Source organism: Saccoglossus kowalevskii, chromosome 9 (genome assembly GCF_978046115.1).
Source record: "Saccoglossus kowalevskii chromosome 9, keSacKowa6.1, whole genome shotgun sequence".
Classification (NCBI taxonomy): domain Eukaryota; kingdom Metazoa; phylum Hemichordata; class Enteropneusta; family Harrimaniidae; genus Saccoglossus; species Saccoglossus kowalevskii.
Window position 1 is genome coordinate 18,020,843 of NC_140649.1, and position 24,806 is coordinate 18,045,648.

General features: G+C 36.3%; 2 protein-coding genes across 3 annotated transcripts; one reads left to right on the forward strand and one right to left on the reverse strand.

Moving 5' to 3' along the window:
* Positions 1-1,229: 1,229 nt before the first annotated feature.
* Positions 1,230-24,539, reverse strand: LOC102800678 (phospholipid phosphatase 2-like). Of its 2 annotated transcripts, XM_085503244.1 has the most exons (7): positions 24,343-24,539; positions 20,659-20,810; positions 19,115-19,428; positions 18,310-18,367; positions 15,306-15,482; positions 10,142-10,295; positions 1,230-2,853 (listed from the first exon to the last, which is right to left on the reverse strand). In XM_085503244.1, exons 1-6 carry the CDS (start codon positions 24,395-24,397, stop codon positions 10,149-10,151), a joined length of 903 nt encoding a protein of 300 aa, XP_085359370.1. In that variant the 5' UTR covers positions 24,398-24,539; the 3' UTR covers positions 1,230-2,853; positions 10,142-10,148. The 2 variants fall into 2 exon arrangements, with proteins under 2 accessions (XP_085359370.1, XP_085359371.1); XM_085503245.1 differs by lacking the exon at positions 10,142-10,295.
* Positions 19,549-20,508, forward strand: LOC146738928 (uncharacterized). Its single transcript, XM_085503529.1, has one exon. It carries the CDS (start codon positions 19,549-19,551, stop codon positions 20,506-20,508), a length of 960 nt encoding a protein of 319 aa, XP_085359655.1.
* Positions 24,540-24,806: the final 267 nt, after the last annotated feature.

Genomic DNA, 24,806 nt, shown 5'->3' on the forward strand with positions numbered 1-24,806 from the left:
TTTGGATGGATTCAACCAGATTAAGAAAAAGTACATTTCTAGTATTTTATTGGACATGGACAGTATTATGTTAGATACAAATACAAGGGATGTACCTTGTATTTTGATGGACAAGGGCCATATGGGTAATACTTTTTTGGATTAACTATGGATTCAGCCAGTATTATGCAAAAATACATATTCTGTATTTTGATGGACAAGGGCAATATGGGTAATACTTTTTTGGATTTAGCCTGGATTCAGCCAGTATTAAGCAAAAATGTATATTCTGTGTTTTGATAGACAAGGGAAATATGGGTAATACTTTTTGGGGGATTTAGCCTGGATTCAACCAGTATTGTGCAGAAATATATATATATATATATGTGTGTGTTTGGATGGACAAGGGCGATATGGGTAATACTTGTTTATGTAGCCTGGATTAAGCCATGCAGAAATTGATAAATCTTGTATTTTGATGGACAAGGGCAATATAAATACTATGGTTTTAGATTCACTCTGACTTTGGCCAGTATTATGCAAAAATACATTCTTTGTGAATGGACATGGGCAGTGAAGGGAAATTTTTTTATTTTATTATTTTTAGTATCCCACCTTTTACTGATTGGTATTCCTTCCGTCTATGAGCTTAAGAGTTATAAATATTTTATCTTTTCCAAAATTGCTGTTTCCCTGGCAACCAGATCTACATTTCTAGTAATATTTAATTGATTGATCGCTGATTACAGACTTCAGATCATCTGTAATTAACGAAATAAGCCATTTACTGAATAAAATCCTGTTAATTTTGTCAAATGTTTTATGTAGTTATATACATGACTGAAAAGGTAAACATACTGGTCAAGTTTTGTCCCACAATTGTGAATATTGTACATGTAGGACCCTTATTTCACTGAGTTCAGATTACCGATTATCTGTAATTAGCAAGACAAACCATTTATTTGACTGAAATATAGTTTTTTTTGTCAAATATATTATGTTTACACATGACCTAAAAGGTAAATATACTGGTCAAGTTTTGTTCGACTATTGTGAATATTGTGCATTTAAAACTCATTTTATCTGATTACATTTTTTTTTACGTTTTATTGTCATTATGGTAGTATCCAGTTTTGTTTAGTTTCATTACATTTTGTTTTGTTTCGTTGATTACAAAAGCCCACAAACTCAACACAATTTTTAATATTTTCATATTGTTTATCATGAACTTAACAAAATTTCACAATAAATCTATTTTAAAGTGTACCCTTTATTGATAACATTTAAAAACAAAACAAAAATCAAAGAAAACGCTGAATCTAATTTAAATTATGCAAAGCCCCAATGTGAATACAAAATACATGCAATCATTGTTGTTTTATATAAAGAAATCTAGGAAATGAAAATTCCCAATAATCAGTGAAGAAGCAATCTCATTGGAGGTTGAGATCAGTCAGCCAGTGTTCAGCACCAATATATATTTATATATAGAAAATTTGATCAAAATTCATTTCAAAAATTTTTTGGTCTCAACAGGCTGAAATGAAGATTTGCATGGGTTGTGGCTACAAAACTAATATGCATACATTATCCCCAAGATATTTATGTATCAAATTAACCGAACAAGCAGCCGCTCGGCTGAGATAGCTCCGCTGTTATCAATGCACATTTCAATTAAGGAATGAATAAATCTGAGAAGAGGTCTACCTGCAGTGCCTACATGTATAGAGAATTGAAGATATGATCATGAAATGAACAAATCTAAGAGAGGTCTACCCAAGGTACATATACACAAAGTATCAAAGCATTCAGGCTTGTAGTTTTCAAGAAGAAGTTGAAAAAGTAAAAAATTGACGCAGATGATGACGGACAATCACTCAAATGATAAGCTCCACTCGACAGCAGAGCTAAATATATACGTGACAGTCCACATATTATGAATAAACAACAGTGCACTGCCCATCACTGTGAAATAAATGAAAGGTTGGGGATATTCACACATTATTGTGTACTGTTATTTAAACAATAATGTACCTCCCAAAGCAACATAGTGGATGAGAAGGATCTTTGGCAAGATATTATATGTGAGGCAAAGCTGAGCATGTTAATGCATCTAAACTCTTCTCATCCATAATGACAATGTGGGGATTGATTTCTGTGGGAATTGATTAATCAACAGAATGAAACAAATTTAGTTAAGTTTGGGAGCTATTTCTTGAAATGAATTACTTGCGAATAAATGTTTGCAATATAAAGCTATGACAAAAACCTCTGACAAAGGCGATTTATAACACGCAATTATTTCCTACATTATAGTTAACATGTAAATTATATTTCAAGACTTTCATGATAGATCAGGTGAAAATACTATGCATTTCATAAAGGTATGAAATTGAATTTAAGAATGTTTTAGAAAACCACATGCTTTCAGGGGGCATGGCATTAAAACTGCAAATGACGAAATGAAACTGGCAAAAACTGCATTTTGAATGAGCTCCATTTCAGTAAAACACAAAAATCTCCCAGGGTTAGTGTTACATAAATATTTTATAAATGTCCATAAAACAAATTTATGTCTTTGTGAAAAGCACAGTAATCCAAATCACCACAAACAACATATCAGCAGATATCGTGCACAGATACAAATTGTATGTACCAAAAATATCAAACCAGTAATTATTCATTATTCTGAATTAGTGAAATATAAAAATAGTAGTTATATAATTTTCCTATTATTTATACACCATAGTAAGTTGGTTCTGTGTCGCCTTGTAGAATGTACGACTCTTCTTCTCTGTAGTCCACTTCCAAGCTATCTTCAACAGAATTCACTACCGGGAAAGGTATCTTTCGCAACTCAGACATGTAGATAAACTGCAAAAAATAGATAATTATATTACTCTATCTACATGAAGATGTATTCATCTTGCTATGGTATTTAGAAAAAAAAAATCTGCCCATCAATGTCACATTTCAGAGACAATTGCAAGCTTCATTAGGCTGTCAAATTTGCTTTATTACAAATCAAGGAGATTCTATGATCACGATAGTTATATTTTATATTTCGTGTATAAAACAAACCCAATTTCTGGTTTACATACGCTTATATTGGAGTTGCTTCACTAATAAAACAGATATGGTATTACTCTCGCTGATAATCAAACATTTTCTCATTTAGAATATCATTGCAAGTCTGACAGTGTGTGCTAGGATACACACGGTGTACTGTTGATTTTCCAAAAGATACAAAACAAGCAGCCTATATTAGATGCATAATGAGATCCAAAAAAAAATATCAAATTATTATGTCCAGCTATTTTCAATATAAATATTTTGTATTACAATATCTGGCTAGTTGCTTTCAATAGAAAATTACGAAACAAAAAATATTCTAAAGTCAGAATCAAGAAATGTGACATAGGTCCAGCCAAGAGTCTAAATATAAAATAATGAAATAATTGGACAAGCAGTTTTCAATAAACAAGTCTCAAATAGCATTTTTTACCAAAAATGACAAAAATATTCATCAAAAATTGAATGGAAAAAACACAAATCTAGGAGAGGTACTAACAAGGTACCTAAAAATATCAATTATGGAAGTAATGTTGAAGGAGAAATCAGATGATAGACAGAAGGACAGAGGGCAAATGATGACAGATAATCACCTATATGTAAGGCACACAAATGAAAGTATAAAAAGCATGTTATTCTGTCTGCATAATTACTTGTGGCCAGCTGCCGTAAAATGTAGCTTGGAAATTTGAGAGTTCTTGCAGCCATGCTATTGGGCAGAATGTTGTTTAATGATGTCATGTGAGATTATTATATATGAAGTATTTATTAGATTTGGAAATTGCAGGAGTTATGCTCTAAATGTTTATTTTCAATGTGTCCATGTTTTACACTTGTATAGTGATGTTATACTGACAGAACAAATACAGTACAGTATAAGAGTAAAAACTGAAAGTGAAACAAACAAACAAACAAACAAACAAACAAACAAACAAAACAAAACAAACAAACAAAACAGATAAACAGTGCAAATGATAAGTGCCCATACACTGAGAATACAAATGGTTATGGATATCTTAAAAATGTGTGTATCTTTATTAAAAATAATAGCAGCATGCGTTTGAATACAATAAGGAAATTAGATACATTCAAAAATTATCTCAGCCAATTAAATAGTCAGAAAATTATCTTATGATTTTCAAAAGTTTCTTTGAACAAAAGTGGTTGTCAGATGATTGATTGATTAATTGATTGATTGGATTAACTGTTGCTACTTGATTCAGACAAACTCTGACGACCAGAGAACCAGTAACATAGCAACCAAAGAACCAGTAACATAGCAACCAGAGAACCAGTAGCATAGCAGCCAGAAAATCAGTAACATAGCAACCAGAAAACCAGTAACATAGCAACCAGAGAACCAGTAACATAGCAACCAGAGAACCAGTAACATAGCAACCAGTGAACCAGTAACATAGCTACCAGAGAACCAGTAACATAGCTACCAGAAAACCAGTAACATAGTAACCAGAATACCAGTAACATAACAACCTGAAAACCAGTAACATAACCTGAAAACCAGTAACATAGCAATCAGAGAAACAGTGGCATAGCAACCAGAGAACCTGTAACATAGCAACCAGAGAACCAGTAACATAGCAACCAGAGAACCAGTAACATAGCAACCAGAGAACCAGTAACATAGCAACCAGAAAACCAGTAACATAACAACCTGAAAACCAGTAACATAGCAACCAGAAAACCAGTAACATAGTAACATAGTAACCAGAATACCAGTAACATAACAACCTGAAAACCAGTAACATAGCAACCAGAGAACCAGTAACATAGCAACCAGAGAACCAGTAACATAGCAACCAGAGAACCAGTGGCATAGCATAAAATGATGTCCTGGTCGTAAAAGTTTAAAGCCAGATTAACACAGCACAAATGTTAAGGTATTCTCTACAAATTAAACAATAACAACTAAATCATAATCTGTGTATAATAACAACTTAAAACGATCTTCCAATAAAGTCTAATACAAAAGAAAATCATAAGAAATTAGTTAGAGTTAGAATGATATCAACCATTAAAATAAAGTGTTTTTTGCACAAATTTCACTAATAAGTGACAGGAATTATGAATAGTGTAATATCAAATATGTTATATCATCTGTAATATTCATGTTATGATGTCAATGGTCATGCATTGACTGATAGGAAGTATTTTAGTGCAAATAATGTTTTTGAGTTAAGACAATAATAAAATGTATCTCCAATGAGTGACCTCATTCACCAAATGAACTGAAATGAGTTATGAACTGAAATGAGTTATGAACTGAAATGAGTTATGAACTAACATTATAAAACATCTTTTACGCAAACTGTGAAATGATTTCCTATATAATAACTTAAGATATACTACAAATTGATTTATTCATTTGTTTTTGAAGAGGGGACATTGAAATATGATGTTATAAAACACTATAGAAGCACAGAGCCAATCCAAGTTTTGACATTATCCCTAATAACAAATCAAAAATACATCATATGAAAAAATATATGTTATATAGCATGATACGAGTTCTTTCAATCCAAGATTTCATTACCATGGCAACAGTTTGTGATGAATTATTTTACAGCTTATGTGCAAAATTCATCAACCACACATAAATATTTGTTGTTTGCATAATCATTGTTAGTATAGAATGGTTGGTTGGTTCGTTTATCAAGGTTGATAATGATATCTGGTAGTTATGAGTATGTTAACAGGAATCAAGGATCACTTATAGGGCTGAGGTCAGTAAAATCTGAGGTGCAAGTATACACTCTAGCAGTATAGAATGATTTACAGTATCCTTGTAATAACCTTATATTTTAGTATGGTAAGGTTTGTAACGATATCTGATGATATAGAATGGATATATGTTAGTATGGTAAGGTTGGTAATGATATCTGATGATATAGAATGGATATATGTTAGTATGGTAAGGTTTGTAATGATATCTGATGATATAGAATGGATATATGTTAGTATGGTAAGGTTGGTAATGATATCTGATGGTATAGAATGGATATATGTTAGTATGGTAAGGTTGGTAATGATATCTGATGATATAGAATGGAATGATATAGAATGTTTAATGATTAAGAAATTCAACTTGTATTTTCTGTTGTGGAAGTACATATCAAAATCAAAGAAAGCTTAGAAAGAACTCCCGTGTGCTGAGAGTTTTGGAGACACATTAAAAATTAATTCAAAATTACTTATACTTGAGATATTGATGGAATAGCTGAAAACTAATTATGTAAATAAGGTAACTAATATGAACAGATTTAAGTGTAAAACTAAAGGTCTGCACAATGTACCAAGTTTCATTGAAATGTGATTAGAACCAAAAAAATAATTATATTTATATAATAATTATTAATTATTATGCTAATTAGAGAATTAATATGAACAGATTTTAACCTAAAATTAATCAGGCTGTCTATTGTCCTAGAGCATTTATGTACCAAGTTTTATTCAATACTTGAGATATCAGTATTAATTAATTATGTTAATTAGGTGATTAAGAAGCATAAATATTTACCAAAAACCACAGTCACTTGGGGGCTGAAAATCAATAAATACTAATTTTCAAAAAAAATCATCCGCTATACGTATATAAATAAACAAGTTGTGAAACACGGCACCTAGTAAATCGACACCCTGTCGGTTTCAAATGTCGATTTCTTACCTTAAAATGCGAAACACAAATTTTAGAGGGAGTCAGGTGTTACGTTAATAACCATTGTTCATAATCGCTAACTTGGTTTTATTCAAAACTGCACAAATCCCGCGTTTTCTGATGATATCCGACGATTTCATGAACGAAAATGGCCAGCAGCCAGAATCAAGGGGGATTCGCACAGAGTTCTGGGTAAATGAAGGAAATACTCGCTGTTACGGCACGCCTGATTGGCTGAAAATGAGTATGCGCACTTGATTTACCCACAACTCTGTGCGAATCCCCCTTGATTCTGGCTGCTGGCCATTTTCGATCATGAAATCGTCGGATATCACCAGAAAACGCGCGATTTGTGCAGTTTTGAATAAAACCTAGTTAGCGATTATGAACAATGGTTATTAACATAACACCTGACCCCCTCTGCACTTTTTGTTTCGCATTTTAAGGTAAGAAATCAACATTTGAAACCGACAGGGTGTCGATTTACTAGGTGCCGTGTTTCACAACTTGTTTATTTATATACGTATAGCGGATGATTTTTTTTTGAAAATTAGTATTTATTGATTTTCAGCCCCCAAGTGACTGTGCCAAAAACTACCCCAGACCATTCGTCCCGGTGTTATCGCTATCGCCACACGAGACTCCAGCTTGTCTCCTATACAATTTGACTGCGCACATCCAGAAAGTAGATGTAGCTGTGATTGGTGGAATACTAATGAGTTGAGTGTCAATCAAACGCCCACGCTATCTTTAGTAAACAAAGTCACGTGACACGCACCATTTTAGTTTTGGCAGGCGATTTCAAGGCAGCACGCTTAACCCTTTCGTTCACAGGTTGGGAGATATTAGAATGACTGACAATTTCACGCCACTGTTTTACATTATTGGCGGATTTTTCTGCGCTATCAATCTTTCTCTTACAAACTAGACATAGATGAGACGACAGAGTCGCTCCTTTCACAACGTCGCACTGGATCAAATTGGAAAGACGATTTCCATAAGTTATCCCTCCTGCTTTTCCTGGCTTGAATAAATTCACACACGACTTTAACTGTCCACAAACTCGAAGACTACACGAACACAGTCTACAATAGTCGTCCGCAACAATATGTATGTATTTCTTCGGTGTACTGATGCACGAATGCACCGTGACACGGTGTTTCTCGGGTGTCGCCATCGCTGAGAATGCCGCCGGCGCAATTTTTCACCCAACTCGCGATTCTGTTTTGCAACATTTTATCAATATTCCCTTTGACAAAATCGCCGACAAAAGCACCGCTTTGCTGATCTTTTGTTCTATAATTCTTAATGCAAACACCGACCCTAGTAGTAATTAGTAACGTCGCCTAGTACATATGAACGGTCGTCATTGCAAATCGAACATCCTTTTGAAATTTGGACGTCGGGCAGGCGATTTCAAGGCACCGCACTTAAATATTAGCAACATATTTTTCTGAGCGGTTGTTTATTCTCTTTCAAACGAGACATAAATGTGACGACATAGTCGATCCCTTATCCACCGCTAAGAATGCCGCAATGTTTCGTTCGTTTTGCAACATGCCACAAATCGTCGAAAAAAAACACCACTTCGACGGAAGCTTGCGTAATAAGGGGGTTAAAACAAGAAAACAAATGCCATGTTTAATACATATCGACCTGTTTTACTTGCGAAAGATAACGGAACATGAACTCGTTTCGTGCGACTTCGGAACCCGAAGGAACACACCAACAACGTTGAATTTACCCGCTATCTTCCAAATATGGTATATTAATTTATTCAGTTGTTTATTTAGAGTGACGTCCGCGGTCGAATGCGATTGGCTATCGATGTCAGTGCAAAGGTCATATGAATATTAAAATTAAGTGGGCGGAAGGAAAATTGTATAGGAGACAAGCTGGAGTCTCGTGTGGCGATAGCGATAACACCGGGACGAATGGTCTGGGGTAACCAAAAACTAATATGGTGCATGGTCTGAGGTTCATTGAAATGTGATGGGTACTCTTTAAAAGTTTCATTGAAATCCAATGAGTGGTTTTTAGACATCAGTGCAACAGCCATAGAACAGCAACAAATTAACTAATTATGCAAATTAGGTAATTAATAGGCACAATTATTTATCCCAAAATTAATCAGGTCTCTGCATAGTCCTAGAAAAAATGTTGTAAGTCTCATTGAAATGTGATGATTAGTACTTGAGATATCAGGTGAAAAGCTGAAAATTAACTAATTATGCTAATAAGGTAATTAATATGCACAAATATTTAACCCAAAAACTAATTAGGTCTCTGCACAGTCCTCAAGTAACTATGTACCAAGTTTCATTGAAACGTGATCATTACTACTCGAAATATCAAAAGCTGAAAATTAATTAATTATGCAAATTAGGTACTTAATATGTACTGATATTACCCTAAAAACTATCAGGTCTGTGCAGTGTCATATGACACCTATGTACCAAGTTTTATTGAAATGTTATGATTAGTACTTGAGATATCAGTGGAAAAACTGAAAATTGATTAATCATTATGTAAATTAGGTAATTAATAATATTAACAGATTTTTACCCAAAACTAATCAAATCTGCGCATTAGTTCAGAGCATCCATGTGCCAAGTTTCATTGAAATCCAATGAGTGGTTCTTCAAAAATCAGTGGTACAGCTTAAAATCAGTTAATTATCATGCAAATTAGGTAATTAATATTCATAGATTTTTACCCAAAACTAATCAAATCTGCGCACCAGTTCAGAGCATCTATGTGCCAAATTTCATCAAAATCCAATTAATGGTTCTTCAGATATCAGTGGAACAGTCTTGAAACAGCTAAAAATCAGCTAATTATCATGCAAATTAGGTAATTAATATTCATAAATTTTTACCAAAACCTAATCAACTCTGCGCATTATCCCAGAGTATCTATTTACCAAGTTTCACCAAAATTTGATTAGTGGTTCTTGAGATAACGGTGGAACAAAAAAAGTGACATACATACATACAGACATACAGACAGGGTAACTGCAAAGACTCCCTTTTGTGCTTCGCACACGGGAGTCAAAAAGTCTGGATGCATGTGAGGTGTTGATTCAGAGAATTATTTTGTATAGAAATCTCTAGAAGATCTGTAAATAAATGACTATCCATGAATTAAAAAAATGATCACCAACATTACATTTCCACAATGAATAAATTTAAATTAAATTAATAATTATGAAAACGATGTGTCAAATTATGATATAAATGAAATCAAAGCAAGTAAGAATAATCTATTGAGGAAAGAAATTAAGAAATTAAGAGTCATATGCTATTGATAGTATTGTGAAGTGTTGAGATAAGTTAACACATAGACTAGAAGATAAATTGTGCCATTGTCAATGTAACCTTGTATTGCTGTCCCTCTCATAAAACAAAGTGAACAAACCATTTATTTAGCAAGGGAGGCCAGTTTCAATAACATCTTCAGTTTCAGTTTTCGGAATATCTATGTGTTCCTGCTTTGACTGTTCAGTCTCTGCATATCGATGCCTCCCAGGGATCGCCATATGCATCTTTAACAGCCCTGAGATATAGACATACTGAAAGAGAACAAAGGAACCCACACAAAACATACTGAGTTCCGAATTAAAATTCATCGAAGACAATCAAGGTAAGAAATAAAAACGATTGATTAACAAGTTTTCCATATTAACAAGTCATTGAAAATGACACAGTCCCCGTTAAATTTTTGAAAGTTCTCTTTGTGCTCATCATATTAAAGCGGAGGGGTTGTCGCGAGCGTGTCCTTGAAACTTGAGTTCCAAGTGGCGTATACAACAGATTGTTTATTTACATCAAAACACGTATTCCGTGTAGTAGTAATATGGCTAAAAATAAAAACAGCTGTTATTCGGCCATCTTTGATCTGATTATGAAACACACTGATATGTATGATGTATGTGCCAAATACGAATGAAAATGGCACATAAATTGTGTAAATATAGTAGTAGGGCCAAAAACTCAGATGGCTGCCAATCGGCCATCCTTGACCAGATTTTGAAACAAATTGTCATGGACATGCATCCTAACATGTATAAAGTACATGTATGTGCCAAATTTGAATGAAAAAACTGACAGAGCACATCCAAGATACCACATAAAAAAACAAAAACAAGATGCCTGCCAGTCGACCATCTTTGATCAAATTGTGAAATAAATCGTCATGAACATGTATCCTAACATGTATAATCTATGTACCAAGTTAGAATGACAACTGACAAAGCATGTCCAAAATACAACATTTTCAAAAAACAAGATGGCTGCCAGTCGGCCATTTTGAAGTGAATCGCTAAACCACTGCATGTGCATATATCCCACATAATGTACTAGGCACATGCAAAGAATGAACGGAATCGGTCTAAGGGATTCTGAGATATGACTCTGGACGGACACATGGACGCACAGACACATGAACGGAGACCGAATTATAAGTCCCCATTTTCAAACTTCGTCCAGGGACTAATTAACTACATGTAGTCAGTAGATTTCAAATTTCTGATGAAAAAAATTCTTTTTTTTCATTTTTAAATTATTTTGTACATTTGCCAAAGTGAGCTTCGGTGATAATAAAGCTCAAGATTAAAATTTTTACCTGCACAATTTTTTGTTTTATTTCCATTCTGCATTGACACGCAGATCGCCGCAAACCAACCGATCTGACACATACCGCGCGTGGAACTATGGGGGGAAAAGTGGTCGGATTTATTTCCACTTTGTATCAACACAGGTGGCGCTATTCGGTTGGTTTGCGGCGATCTGCGTGTCAATGCAATATTGAGAAAAATTAGACCTTTGACCTCCCAATTTACATGCATTTTAATGTTAATAAAATAAGATATTCTGATGAGTGTTGTGTGTTATTTTAATTGATCAACTCATTAAAGATTAAATCTTGCTGAAAATCGGGGGAGGATGTGTTCAAAACAAGAAAAAAATACTTTTATATAGTTCCGCGGCAGAAACGCATAGTAAAATGGTGGCGGATGGATATTTAGCCTTCAGAGGCTAGTTATGCGTCATAAGACACAGGTCTGTGCTGAATAGCGCCACCTGTGTTGACACAATGTTCATTCTGTTTTGAGGATGAGGGTTAATTTTGCATATTTGTATAAATTTTTCGATAATTTCTGTTATATTTGGACCAGATAGGCATAATTATTAGTTACAGATCTTTGTCAAAATGTTTGAAAAAAAAAAAAAAGATTATGAAAAAAACTTTATATTGCCAAAAGTGAGAAAAGTTGGTGTTCCAAGGGTCAAATGCATCATTATGATATGTTGGATTATTACACGTTATAATTTATTTTCCATTCTGGTTTACATTGTATAAAATAAGGACATTCTTAGTAAATCTTGTCAAAATCAAATCCTAATTTGGACATAGATTTAAAAATAAAATAAGGCTTAGGTTAAAATTCATAAAAATACCCCCTCCGTCCCACACAAACAGAAAAAAAAGGAACATGGCTAAATTTACCACATGGCTTTTATAAAAGCAATGAGATAGATTTTGATTTGAATGAAGAGCGAGATTCTTCCAGAGTAAATGTTTAACCTTTTCTGCTATATTTTGCATCCAATTAACTCATCAAAAATCAGTGAAAATAAACTCCATACAAAACACCCAAAAAGTCTTTTCAGCAAAAATTATTTCCAGTTAAAATAAAACATTTTACCCTATGTACATGTGTACCTGGTATATAGAAACAAAACGTATGCCATACAAGGAAATTTTAAGGTGCATACCGTTACCTTTATTCTGCACTATAATTCAACATTTTGATTAGGATCACAGACACCTGCAAACCCCTCCCCTGCCTCCAAAAACGCTTTCAGAAGCATAACAATGCATATGTTCAATCAAGAAGAAAACTCCTCAGACTTATTCGTCTATTAAGCTGAGTGATTATTATTTTGAAGAAAAGTTAGTGGTATCTACTAGTTACTGAAACGCAGCAGCATCCCAGGACAAGGTAGTGGTGTCTATTAGTTACTGAAGCGCAGCAGCATCCCAGGACAAGGTAGTGGTGTCTATTAGTTACTGAAGCGCAGCAGCATCCCAGGACAAGTTAGTGGTATCTATTAGTTACTGAAACGCAGCAGCATCCCAGGACAAGTTAGTGGTATCTATTAGTTACTGAAACGCAGCAGCATCCCAGGACAAGTTAGTGGTATCTATCAGTTACTGAAACGCAGCAGCATCCCAGGACAAGTTAGTGGTATCTATCAGTTACTGAAGCGCAGCAGCATCCCAGGACAAGTTAGTGGTATCTATTAGTTACTGAAGCGCAGTAGCATCCCAGGACAAGTTAGTGGTGTCTATTAGTTACTGAAGCGCAGCAGCATCCCAGGACAAGTTAGTGGTATCTATTAGTTACTGAAGCGCAGTAGCATCCCAGGACAAGTTAGTGGTATCTATTAGTTACTGAAGCGCAGCAGCATCCCAGGACAAGTTAGTGGTATCTATTAGTTACTGAAGTGCAGTAGCATCCCAGGACAAGTTAGTGGTATCTATTAGTTACTGAAGCGCAGCAGCATCCCAGGACAAGGTAGTGGTATCTATTAGTTTATACTGAAGCGCAGCAGCATCCCAGGACAAGTTAGTGGTATCTATTAGTTACTGAAGCGCAGTAGCATCCCAGGACAAGGTAGTGGTGTCTATTAGTTACTGAAGCGCAGCAGCATCCCAGGACAAGTTAGTGGTATCTATTAGTTACTGAAGCGCAGTAGCATCCCAGGACAAGTTAGTGGTATCTATTAGTTACTGAAGCGCAGCAGCATCCCAGGACAAGTTAGTGGTATCTATTAGTTACTGAAGCGCAGTAGCATCCCAGGACAAGGTAGTGGTGTCTATTAGTTACTGAAGCGCAGCAGCATCCCAGGACAAGTTAGTGGTATCTATTAGTTTATACTGAGGCGCAGCAGCATCCCAGGACAAGTTAGTGGTATCTATTAGTTACTGAAGCGCAGCAGCATCCCAGGACAAGGTAGTGGTGTCTATTATTTACTGAAGCGCAGCAGCATCCCAGGACAAGTTAGTGGTATCTATTAGTTACTGAAGCGCAGCAGCATCCCAGGACAAGGTAGTGGTGTCTATTATTTACTGAAGCGCAGCAGCATCCCAGGACAAGTTAGTGGTATCTATTAGTTACTGAAGCGCAGCAGCATCCCAGGACAAGTTAGTGGTATCTATTAGTTACTGAAGCGCAGCAGCATCCCAGGACAAGTTAGTGGTATCTATTAGTTACTGAAGCGCAGCAGCATCCCAGGAAAAGTTAGTGGTATCTATTAGTTACTGAAGCGCAGCAGCATCCCAGGACAAGTTAGTGGTATCTATTAGTTACTGAAGCGCAGCAGCATCCCAGGAAAAGTTAGTGGTATCTATTAGTTACTGAAGCGCAGCAGCATCCCAGGACAAGTTAGTGGTATCTATTAGTTACTGAAACGCAGCAGCATCCCAGGAAAAGTTAGTAGTGGGATCCTTAGCAAACTGGGAGATCTCAAACCCTGAGGGGGGGGGGGGGGGGGCTGGTCTTAAATGGGATCCACAAAATTTAGGGATTTGGTCTAAAATGGGATCCACAATGACTGATTGTCAACTGGAGACTTCCCTGTATTCAGCGTGGCTATCCATATTTTTGATGGTATGCATCATACTTGTATGGTTTAATACAAAGTATATGTATTTATTAAGATAATTTCGGTCTACTTTTAATATGCCATGACCAAAATGGCGGGTCTAAAATGGGGTCTACCAGACAACATTTTGGTCTAAGATGGGGTATACATTTTTGGTCCAATTTGGTCTAAAATGGGCTCCAGGTTTTGCAGTGTGGGCTACACACCTATACCATATCAGCAGCGAAGTACACCCCACCCCCCACCCCCGATCTCAAAATGGAACATTATCACACTCTGTGGTGGGCACTATTACCCGATATGAAACATGACATTGATACATTTGCTGGAAACAAGCGAACAATGATTTCCTTTCATTTCACTTTATTCCAATATTGTGACCTGTTTAGCAACCGACTCCTCTAATTAAAAGTTATGAAAATGCAAGTTTATCTTGACAAAAAAATTGCCATTCTGACACCAGAGTGTCCCAATGAATTCCATAGCAGAGTAACATATACTAATTACTAATTTCAAGTACTGGTAGAGTTGTGTAGCCATTGTCAACGTGTCTCTCCATGCCTGGATAACTAAAGGAGCAATCGTCACTAAAATCCGATTATTGAATTTTACCTGAATTGAGTGACACATACAAAACAAGATTTGTGCTTTAGACATACATTCACAAAAATGTCACATTTAAAGCTGCCATTTTTCAAAGCTATAGAATCTAGCAACAAAGTGAATTAAATGCATGGGAGCGTAAAATGTCAAAGTATATTACGTGCAGATCGGCAGAAACGAGTCCATGGCATATTTTCGGTGTTATTTACCTGCTTTACTTTCTATGTCAGTAGCTACTATGAGTTTACAATTATTTCTCAGTACTTATTCACAGTCTAATGTTAGTTAGTTTGTTTGTTATTACTTACTGTCAATAATGCTATAACGATTCCCAATAAACTGCCCCACAATACGTCCGTTGGATGATGATAATAATCTGATATCCGAGTCAACGAGCAGAGTAAACCCAACATTAATGAAGTAAACTGTAGCGTTGGTTTCACAAGTTTTGGTAAATTCCATACAAACCTCACCTCAAGGTAAAGCTGTGACAAAAAATTTATAAAAAAAAATTTATAAAAAAAATGGGTATAGCATTGTGACATATGACTGGAATCATGAAATCATATGGGGACAGTAGATATTAGAGATTGGTACCTTTGTATCACAAAGTAAGAAGTGTGAAACCATATTTTTGAGTTGGATTTTTAAAGCAATTTCAAAAGCGTTACCCCAGAACCAAATTTCAATGAAATGATAGATTATGCACATTATGCAAATTAGGCATTTAGTAAGCTCAAATTTCAATGCGACAGAAATCATGTCTTTAGTCATTCCAAATTATTCATCGTATCAATGTCTTGGTAAAAAGTACTCATAAAAGTACCATTATTTAATACAGCTAGCAGCTAGCTCACACAGTTAGGTTTGAATTGTATGTACTTGATAGTACTTACTACCGGTAATAGTAATACTGGAGATATGAGAGTCAAATCATGAAGTGCACCCTCTAGCGACCAGTAATAGAAATGTTTTATGTTCAATGCACAACTGTCCAAGGCTAGTTCTATAATATTGAGGTTTTCATACACAGTTTTTTTTTTTTTAAATAATGATGACTTTCCATGCCTAATGATGAAATGTTTTTATTGTCCACCAGGTTGACTTGGCTGGTTCCCGCCTCAAGTGTCATGGCATACCAAGCCACAAGAGGCCGGTAACTAATAACGGTTCTGGCATTCTGATTGGTCCATCAAGTTCTCGTTACTTGTTCTATTTTCCTTGGTTACCTGACATCAGAGCTTACGCTCGGTACCCAGCAGGGGTTTTCTTTTACTCTCGAAAGTTGGGAAGATAAACAAGCAGCCTGTCGGCTGAGATAGCTCCGCTGTTAGCAATGCACATGGCAATTAAAGAACAGAAGATATCATTAGAAAATGAACAAATCTGAGAGAGGTCCACATGTAGTACCTATATGTATAATATATCAAAGCAATTGGACTTGCGGTTTTCAACAAGAAGTCGAAAATATCACTTTTTACCAAAAATTACAAAAATATTCATCAAAATTAGAGAATTAAAGATATCATCATGAAATGAACAAATCTGAGAGAGATCCACATGTAGTACCTATATATGTAATATCAAAGCAATTGGACTTGCGGTTTTCAACAAGAAGTCGAAAATATCACTTTTTACCAAAAATTACAAAAATATTCACCAAAATTAGAGAATTAAAGATATCATTACAAAATGAACAAATCTGAGAGAGGTCCACATGTAGTACCTATATATGTAATATCAAAGCAATTGGACTTGTGGTTTTCAACAAGAAGTCGAAAATATCACTTTTTACCAAAAATTACAAAAATATTCACCAAAATTAGAGAATTAAAGATATCATTACAAAATGAACAAATCTGAGAGAGGTCCACATGTAGTACCTATATATGTAATATCAAAGCAATTGGACTTGCGGTTTTCAACAAGAGGTCGAAAATATCACTTTTTACCAAAAATTACAAAAATATTCACCAAAATTAGAGAATTGAAGATATCATTACAAAATGAACAAATCTGAGAGAGGTCGACATGTAGTACCTATATATGTAAATATCAAAGCAATTGGACTTGCGGTTTTCAACAAGAGGTTGAAAATATCACTTTTTACCAAAAATGACAAAAATATTCACCAAAATTAGAGAATTAAAGATATCATCATGAAATGAACAAATCTGAGAGAGGTCCACATGTAGTACCTATATATGTAATATCAAAGCAATTGCACTTGCGGTTTTTAACAAGAAGTCGAAAATATCACTTTTTACTAAAAATGACAAAAATATTCACCAAAATTAGAGAATTGAAGATATCATCATGAAATGAACAAATCTGAGAGAGGTCTACCCAAGGTACATATACACCAAGTATCAAAGCATTCAGGCTTGTAGTTTTCAAGAAGAAGTCGAAAAAGTAAAACATTGACACGGACGACGACGGACGATGACGGACAATCACTCATATGATAAGCTCCGCTCGACAAAGTCGACAGCGGAGCTAAAAAACTGTTTCCTTTGTTATAAATTTGGACACAAACATCTCAAGCAGGCAGAATGTATGAGTATGGTGTAATGAAGACTTGTTAACAGAAAACGAATGTTAGAATATTTTCAAATTATGTCACTTAGTCACGTGACTAAGTGGAACAATATGGCGATTACATGTTACCTGCGTCCTACCTGCCATTTGCAAAGAACTTGCTGTATTTCAGTCCATTTTGCAAAATAGAGGGCGCACTTCTTGAACAAAAATATGACAGCAAGAAAACAAAATCTGTATTATTTGTATTAAGCTTAATAAGAACTTACATGAGCCAAGGGAATTGGAGGCATGAAATATTTAAAATTAAAATCACAAATTTAAGATTAGCCTATTAAATAAGAAGAAAATATGGCAGCAATGAAAAAAAATCACACATTTTTATTAAGCTTAATAAGAACTTACATAAGCCGAGAAAATTGGAGGCATGAAATATTTAAAATTAAAATCACAAATTTAAGATTAGCCTATTACATAAGAAGCCTGTCAGCTAATATAGCCCAGCTTTTTAGGACACACACTGTGAAATCAGTCTGATCCACACACAGTATGGATGCCGATAATACTACGAAAAATCTATAAGAGAAAAAATAATTACAACAAAAAATACTTGTAAATTTGAAATTATTAATTAGTATGCAAATCTTTTCTCATTTTGTTTTAGTACTTTCTTTGCTTTGTGATCATTTCTATTATCATATAATAACACTCACCGCAAGATACAAGGCGCTAAACCAAGCAAGGGAGGAATGTCCGGATAGAAATGACACTTACCGCAAGATACAAGGCGCTAAACCAAGCAAGGGAGGAATGTCCGGATAGAAATGACAATCTAGAAATGAAGAACATAATAACTTAACACACTGTATACTGACAATGAAATAATACATCTGTATTATTTGAGGAGGCTGAATATCAGAAGAGTAGGTTTTAATCAGTTGTGACACGATTGAAGAATGTGGTGACATTGATGACAATGTTAAACAAGTGATCTTGTGGTCAGTAGAGCTCAGCTGTAATTGACAAGTGCAGAGGACAGTTGCAGTTACTAGGTGGATAGGAGAAGTGGAATCTATGACAGTTTAGTAATTGTGACAATTGTCACTGGAAAGGCATATCCCGTAAGAAAAAGCATATTTGTGTATGTAATGCATGGATATGTATAATTGATGATGTGGGTGTACAGGAAATTGAAGCTGAAACATGAAGTTGTTGTCACTATTACAAGAATATATTTTTGTTACTGTACCACATGTACAGACACTGACACTGTATAAGACAAAGTGACATTTGACCTTCAGATGACCTTGAAAGATCATGGAAGACGAAGGGGTGACCTGCTGACCTCCTACTGATGAATTTTTAGCACAAACATGTCTCCCTTCCGCCATCTTGAATCAGAGTGTGAATCAAATACCCATACATATGTATCTGAAGATGTGTCACATATGTGTAAAGTTTGAAAGTGATCAGCCCAAATGTGTCTAATATACAGGTGCAGGTGCATCCATACACATACATACATTGTACTAGCAGTGGACAAATAGTTCAAGCAGCGACTGATATTTCTTTGACATACCTTGCTTCGCTGATAATGTGAGGATCACCAGTACACACATCTGCTTCAATGTAACCATCAGAACAGTTAAATAAATCATAGTTTGGAATGCACACCGTTAAAAAATGTGGTCGTAAACGTCCTATGAGCTTCTTAATACAAGCAGTTGCCAACTGTGTTGTAGCAGAACCAAATAAAAACACACCAATGATATAATACAAATAGTATAGTAGAGGATTCACTTTCTTTGTTTTGATGTAATGACATTTGTTGTAGGAGTTTTTTTCTTGTCTTTTTCTTGATAGAACATATAAAAATGATTCATTGAGTATAATCTGGAAAGAAATAATCAAAAAATTATGACAGTTATCAAGAGCAGATTATGGTGGTATTTGTATACTTAAACCATACATAAATGGGTTGTAGAATGACAGGATAGGATATCAGATGACAGGATGGGTGGACAGATTGACAGGGTAGGTGGACAGATTGACAGGATGGGCGGACAGATTGACAGGATGGGCAGACAGATTGACAGGATGGGCAGACAGATTGACAGGATGGGCAGACAGATTGACAGGATGGGCAGACAGATTGACAGGATGGGCGGACAGATTAACAGGATGGGCGGACAGATTGACAGGATGGGCAGACAGATTGACAGGATGGGTGGACAGATTGACAGGATGAGCAGACAGATTGACAGGATGGGCAGACAAATTGACAGGATGGGCGGACAGATTGACAGGATGGGTGGACAGATTGACAGGATGGGCAGACAGATTGACAGGATGGGCAGACAAATTGACAGGATGGGCGGACAGATTAACAGGATGGGCGGACAGATTGACAGGATGGGCAGACAGATTGACAGGATGGGCAGACAGATTGACAGGATGGGCAGACAGATTGACAGGATGGGCAGACAGATTGACAGGATGGGTGGACAGATTGACAGGATGGGCAGACAGATTGACAGGATGGGCAGACAGATTGACAGGATGGGCGGACAGATTGACAGGATGGGCAGACAGATTGACAGGATGGGCAGACAGATTGACAGGATGGGTGGACAGATTGACAGGATGGGCGGACAGATTAACAGGATGGGCGGACAGATTGACAGGATGGGCAGACAGATTGACAGGATGGGCGGACAGATTGACAGGATGGGCAGACAGATTGACAGGATGGGCGGACAGATTGACAGGATGGGCGGACAGATTGACAGGATGAGCGGACAGATTGACAGGATGGGCAGACAGATTGACAGGATGGGCAGACAGATTGACAGGATTGGTGGACAGATTGACAGGATGGGTGGACAGATTAACAGGATGGGTGGACAACTTATCAGTATGGGTGGACAGATTGACAGGATGGGTGCTCAAAGGACAGGATGGTTGGCTGGATGACAGAATGGGTGGCTGGATGACAGAATGGGTGGCTGGATGACAGTTTACTAGTACATGTATACCGGAAATACATGGTCTTGCTTGAAACAATGTTTATGTATTTTTTTCCCAAAATAGCTCTGGCATTAACCGTGAATAATTATTACTTACGGATATAATGGGTATTGACAATCCTAGGACTGTCAACAAAGCAGTAGATATTGTCTCATCTTTGTGTGGATACTTAATACTCTCATCATTACAGAAAAATCCACGATGAAAAGGTTCACAAAATAGCGTAACTACAAGGTAGACAGCAAACACTGAAATAATATAAGTTACATGATACAAGTGAGACACTATACTAGATGGACAAATAGTAGCAATCAAATACCATGCTGACCATGGTAGACTATGGTTGGCAATTAAATACCATGCTGACCACAGTAGACTATGGTTGGCAATGAAATACCATGCTGACCATGGTAGACTATGGTTGGCAATCAAATACCATGCTGACCATGGTAGACTATGGTCCGCAATCAAATACCATGCTGACCATGGTAGACTATGGTTGGCAATCAAATACCATGCTGACCATGGTAGACTATGGTTGGCAATCAAATACCATGCTGACCATGGTAGACTATGGCTGGCAATCAAATACCATGCTGACCATGGTAGACTATGGTTGGCAATCAAATACCATGCTGACCATGGTAGACTATGGTTGGCAAACAAATACCATGCTGACCATGGTAGACTATGGTTGGCAATCAAATACCATGCTGACCACAGTAGACTATGGTTGGCAATCAAATACCATGCTGACCATGGTAGACTATGGTTGGCAAACAAATACCATGCTGACCATGGTAGACTATGGCTGGCAATCAAATACCATGCTGACCACAGTAGACTATGGTTGGCAATCAAATACCATGCTGACCATGGTAGACTATGGCTGGCAATCAAATACCATGCTGACCATGGTAGACTATGGATGGCAATCAAATACCATGCTGACCACAGTAGATTATGGTTGGCAATCAAATACCATGCTGACCATGGTAGACTATGGTTGGCAATCAAATACCATGCTGACCATGGTAGACTATGGCTGGCAATCAAATACCATGCTGACCATGGTAGACTATGGTTGGCAATCAAATACCATGCTGACCATGGTAGACTATGGTTGGCAATCAAATACCATGCTGACCATGGTAGACTATGGTTGGCAATCAAATACCATGCTGACCATGGTAGACTATGGTCGGCAATTAAATACCATGCTGACCATGGTAGACTATGGTTGGCAATCAAATACCATGCTGACCATGGTAGACTATGGTTGGCAATCAAATACCATGCTGACCATGGTAGACTATGGTCGGCAATCAAATACCATGCTGACCATGGTAGACTATGGTCGGCAATCAAATACCATGCTGACCATGGTAGACTATGGTTGGCAATCAAATACCATGCTGACCATGGTAGACTATGGTCGGCAATCAAATACCATGCTGACCATGGTAGACTATGGTCGGCAATCAAATACCATGCTGACCATGATAGACTATGGCTGGCAATCAAATACCATGCTGACCATGGTAGACTATGGTCGGCAATCATATACCATGCTGACCATGGTAGACTATGGTTGGCAATCAAATACCATGCTGACCATGGTAGACTATGGTTGGCAATCAAATACCATGCTGACCATGGTAGACTATGGTCGGCAATCAAATACCATGCTGACCATGGTAGACTATGGTCGGCAATCAAATACCATGCTGACCATGGTAGACTATGGTTGGCAATCAAATACCATGCTGACCATGGTAGACTATGGTCGGCAATCAAATACCATGCTGACCATGGTAGACTATGGTCGGCAATCAAATACCATGCTGACCATGATAGACTATGGCTGGCAATCAAATACCATGCTGACCATGGTAGACTATGGTCGGCAATCATATACCATGCTGACCATGGTAGACTATGGTCGGCAGTCAATTACCATGCTGACCAATCTGGGAACAGCTGATGGCAGCGCTACAAGTTTTCGAGGTTTTCACCTCCATACTGCACTATTAAAATATAGGATATCACACAGTGAATAGACATAAAAGACTTTCCAGTTTTTAGTAACTTTTATCTGGCCGAAACAAATAACTTTATTACTTTTTTCAGAATGAATAATTTACTACTCATGTTTTTACAAAAAAAAAATAGTTTAAACTTAAATATTTCTTGTTAAGGAACCATATTTGTTGCACATATACATTATTTATTTTGTTCTTTATATGACAAATATATACTGTAGATACTTTATTTTAGCTGGAATTTATTTTCGCTGAAAAGACTTTTTGGATATTTTGTATGGAATTTATTTTCACTGATTTTATATGAATTGAATGTAAAATATAGGAAAAAAGGTATATTAGCTGGATTTTATTTATTTTCACGGAATCATTCTTCAGCAAAAATAAAGTATTTTACAGTACTTATATTTACTTGATCAAACTTCCCAATCAAGATAAAATTAAATATACATAGAATGACTTGGATCTTTCAGCAAGGCACATTTGTACAAAATCTCAAAATACTGCAACCAGTTTAATCCTTGATACGGGACAAATATGGGAGATAACTAAAAATAAAGATAATAAAAATACTGGTACAGACTAAACACACTGCCAGAAAATCATTTATTACAAAAATGCACCAACACAATAACACAAACAATAACAAGCAGCCTGTTCGCTGTTAGCAATGCACATTTCAATTAAAGAACTGAAGATATCATTAGAAAATAAACAATATGTATAGTATCAAAGCAATCAGACTTGCGGTTCTTAACAAGAAGTCGAAAATATCACTTTTTACCAAAAATTACAAAAATATTCACCAAAATTAGAGAATTAAAGATATCTGTGGCGATAATTAAATACTAACGTGGCAGAGTAAACATGCAATCAGCCAATCGCCGCAGTCGTTGGTACAACCACCGGATTACCAAGGATGTGTCTCACGGTTAAAGCTTTGCAAAGTTGCCACTACTAAATACAATAAGTAAACAACCTATTAATAAAATTCATGTTTATAATCTGCACCCTATACATGGAAGTTTTTGATTCTAAACAATAGTCTAACAGCGTGTGAACCGAGTGTGCGAACACGTGAAGTCGATATCATAGCACACCCATTCTATACCACTTTGCTTATTTTTGGAAAGGATTTGCTGAATTTTTTTTCCACCAGGAAGAAGAGAGTTTGCCAAATGTCACAACAGAATTGTCAAATTCACCAGTACTGAGCCAATCAATGTGAACTTTGACCCCTTCCACCTCGGGCATTATGGGGTAAGTAAACCTGCTAATTCCAGGACATTGATACTCACAGCCCATGAGGCTCAAGGTAACATATAGGATAAGGTCAAGACAGTGCCTCAATGTAGGAGATGATCATCGATTAAGTCACTTTTTGTTTGCCCCAGGAGGTGCATATGTAAGAACAAAAATAGCTGATTTTTCCGTAAAATATAACGGCCACCAACAAATGAAAGTGAATTTTTCTGTCGATCGTGCTGTTGTAAATGCTCACAGTACTCATGAAATGCACATCCCGGGGTTGTCGAATTGTCTCCGTATCGAGGGATTGACTTCTGAACTAGCTAGACCAAAATTTGTTTTCCATCTTCGTCCTGGGGAAGGGTGGGGTCCCGGAAAAAGTAACTTAAACTTGCTAAAACATTACCTTACGTTACGTCTACTAACTGCCAAAGAATAAACCGAAAGCCGGTCGTTCAAATAATCAGCATATAAAATAAGAGTACATTACCTATAAGCAGCAGAGTTACGTCTGTAATTATCTTGTATATCTTGAGATCAGCCATTATACTTCGTAGTTTACAGAATAAATGCCTAACAATCACAGTGTTGCTGCAGACGAGGTCATACCTTGGTCACAGCACACAGCCTCTATCTGTGAACGAACGGACGGGTTTGCTGTACTTCCGGATAGTTACGCCCTCTATGGTTAATATCGTTTTGCCTCTTTTTTTTATATTTTGTTCTTCACCGAGGCCAGACTTTTATTATCCCTTGTTTCGCGAACCCGCCGAATGAACAGAAGCCGAAAATGAAATAAAAATAAAATTTTATTTCAGCCCACCGACTTGTAAGCGCAAAAAAATGCTAAAAAAATATTATTTTTATCTTCATTTTTTTACTGCCCGCCGCATAACGATCAATGATCTCACTTACAATTCTTTGAGAATCACACAAATCTAATGGAAAAAAAAA

Coding starts and splice junctions, on each gene's coding strand:
- LOC146738928 (XM_085503529.1), top strand. CDS start 19,549: ATGGGTGGACAGATTGACAGGGTAGGTGGACAGATTGACAGGATGGGC.
- LOC102800678 (XM_085503244.1), bottom strand. CDS start 24,397: ATGGCTGATCTCAAGATATACAAGATAATTACAGACGTAACTCTGCTG. Junction 19,429..20,658: donor TGTCAATACCCATTATATCC/GTAAGTAATAAT, acceptor ATTTCTTTCCAG/ATTATACTCAATGAATCATT. Junction 18,368..19,114: donor CACATTATCAGCGAAGCAAG/GTATGTCAAAGA, acceptor CTTCATTTCTAG/ATTGTCATTTCTATCCGGAC.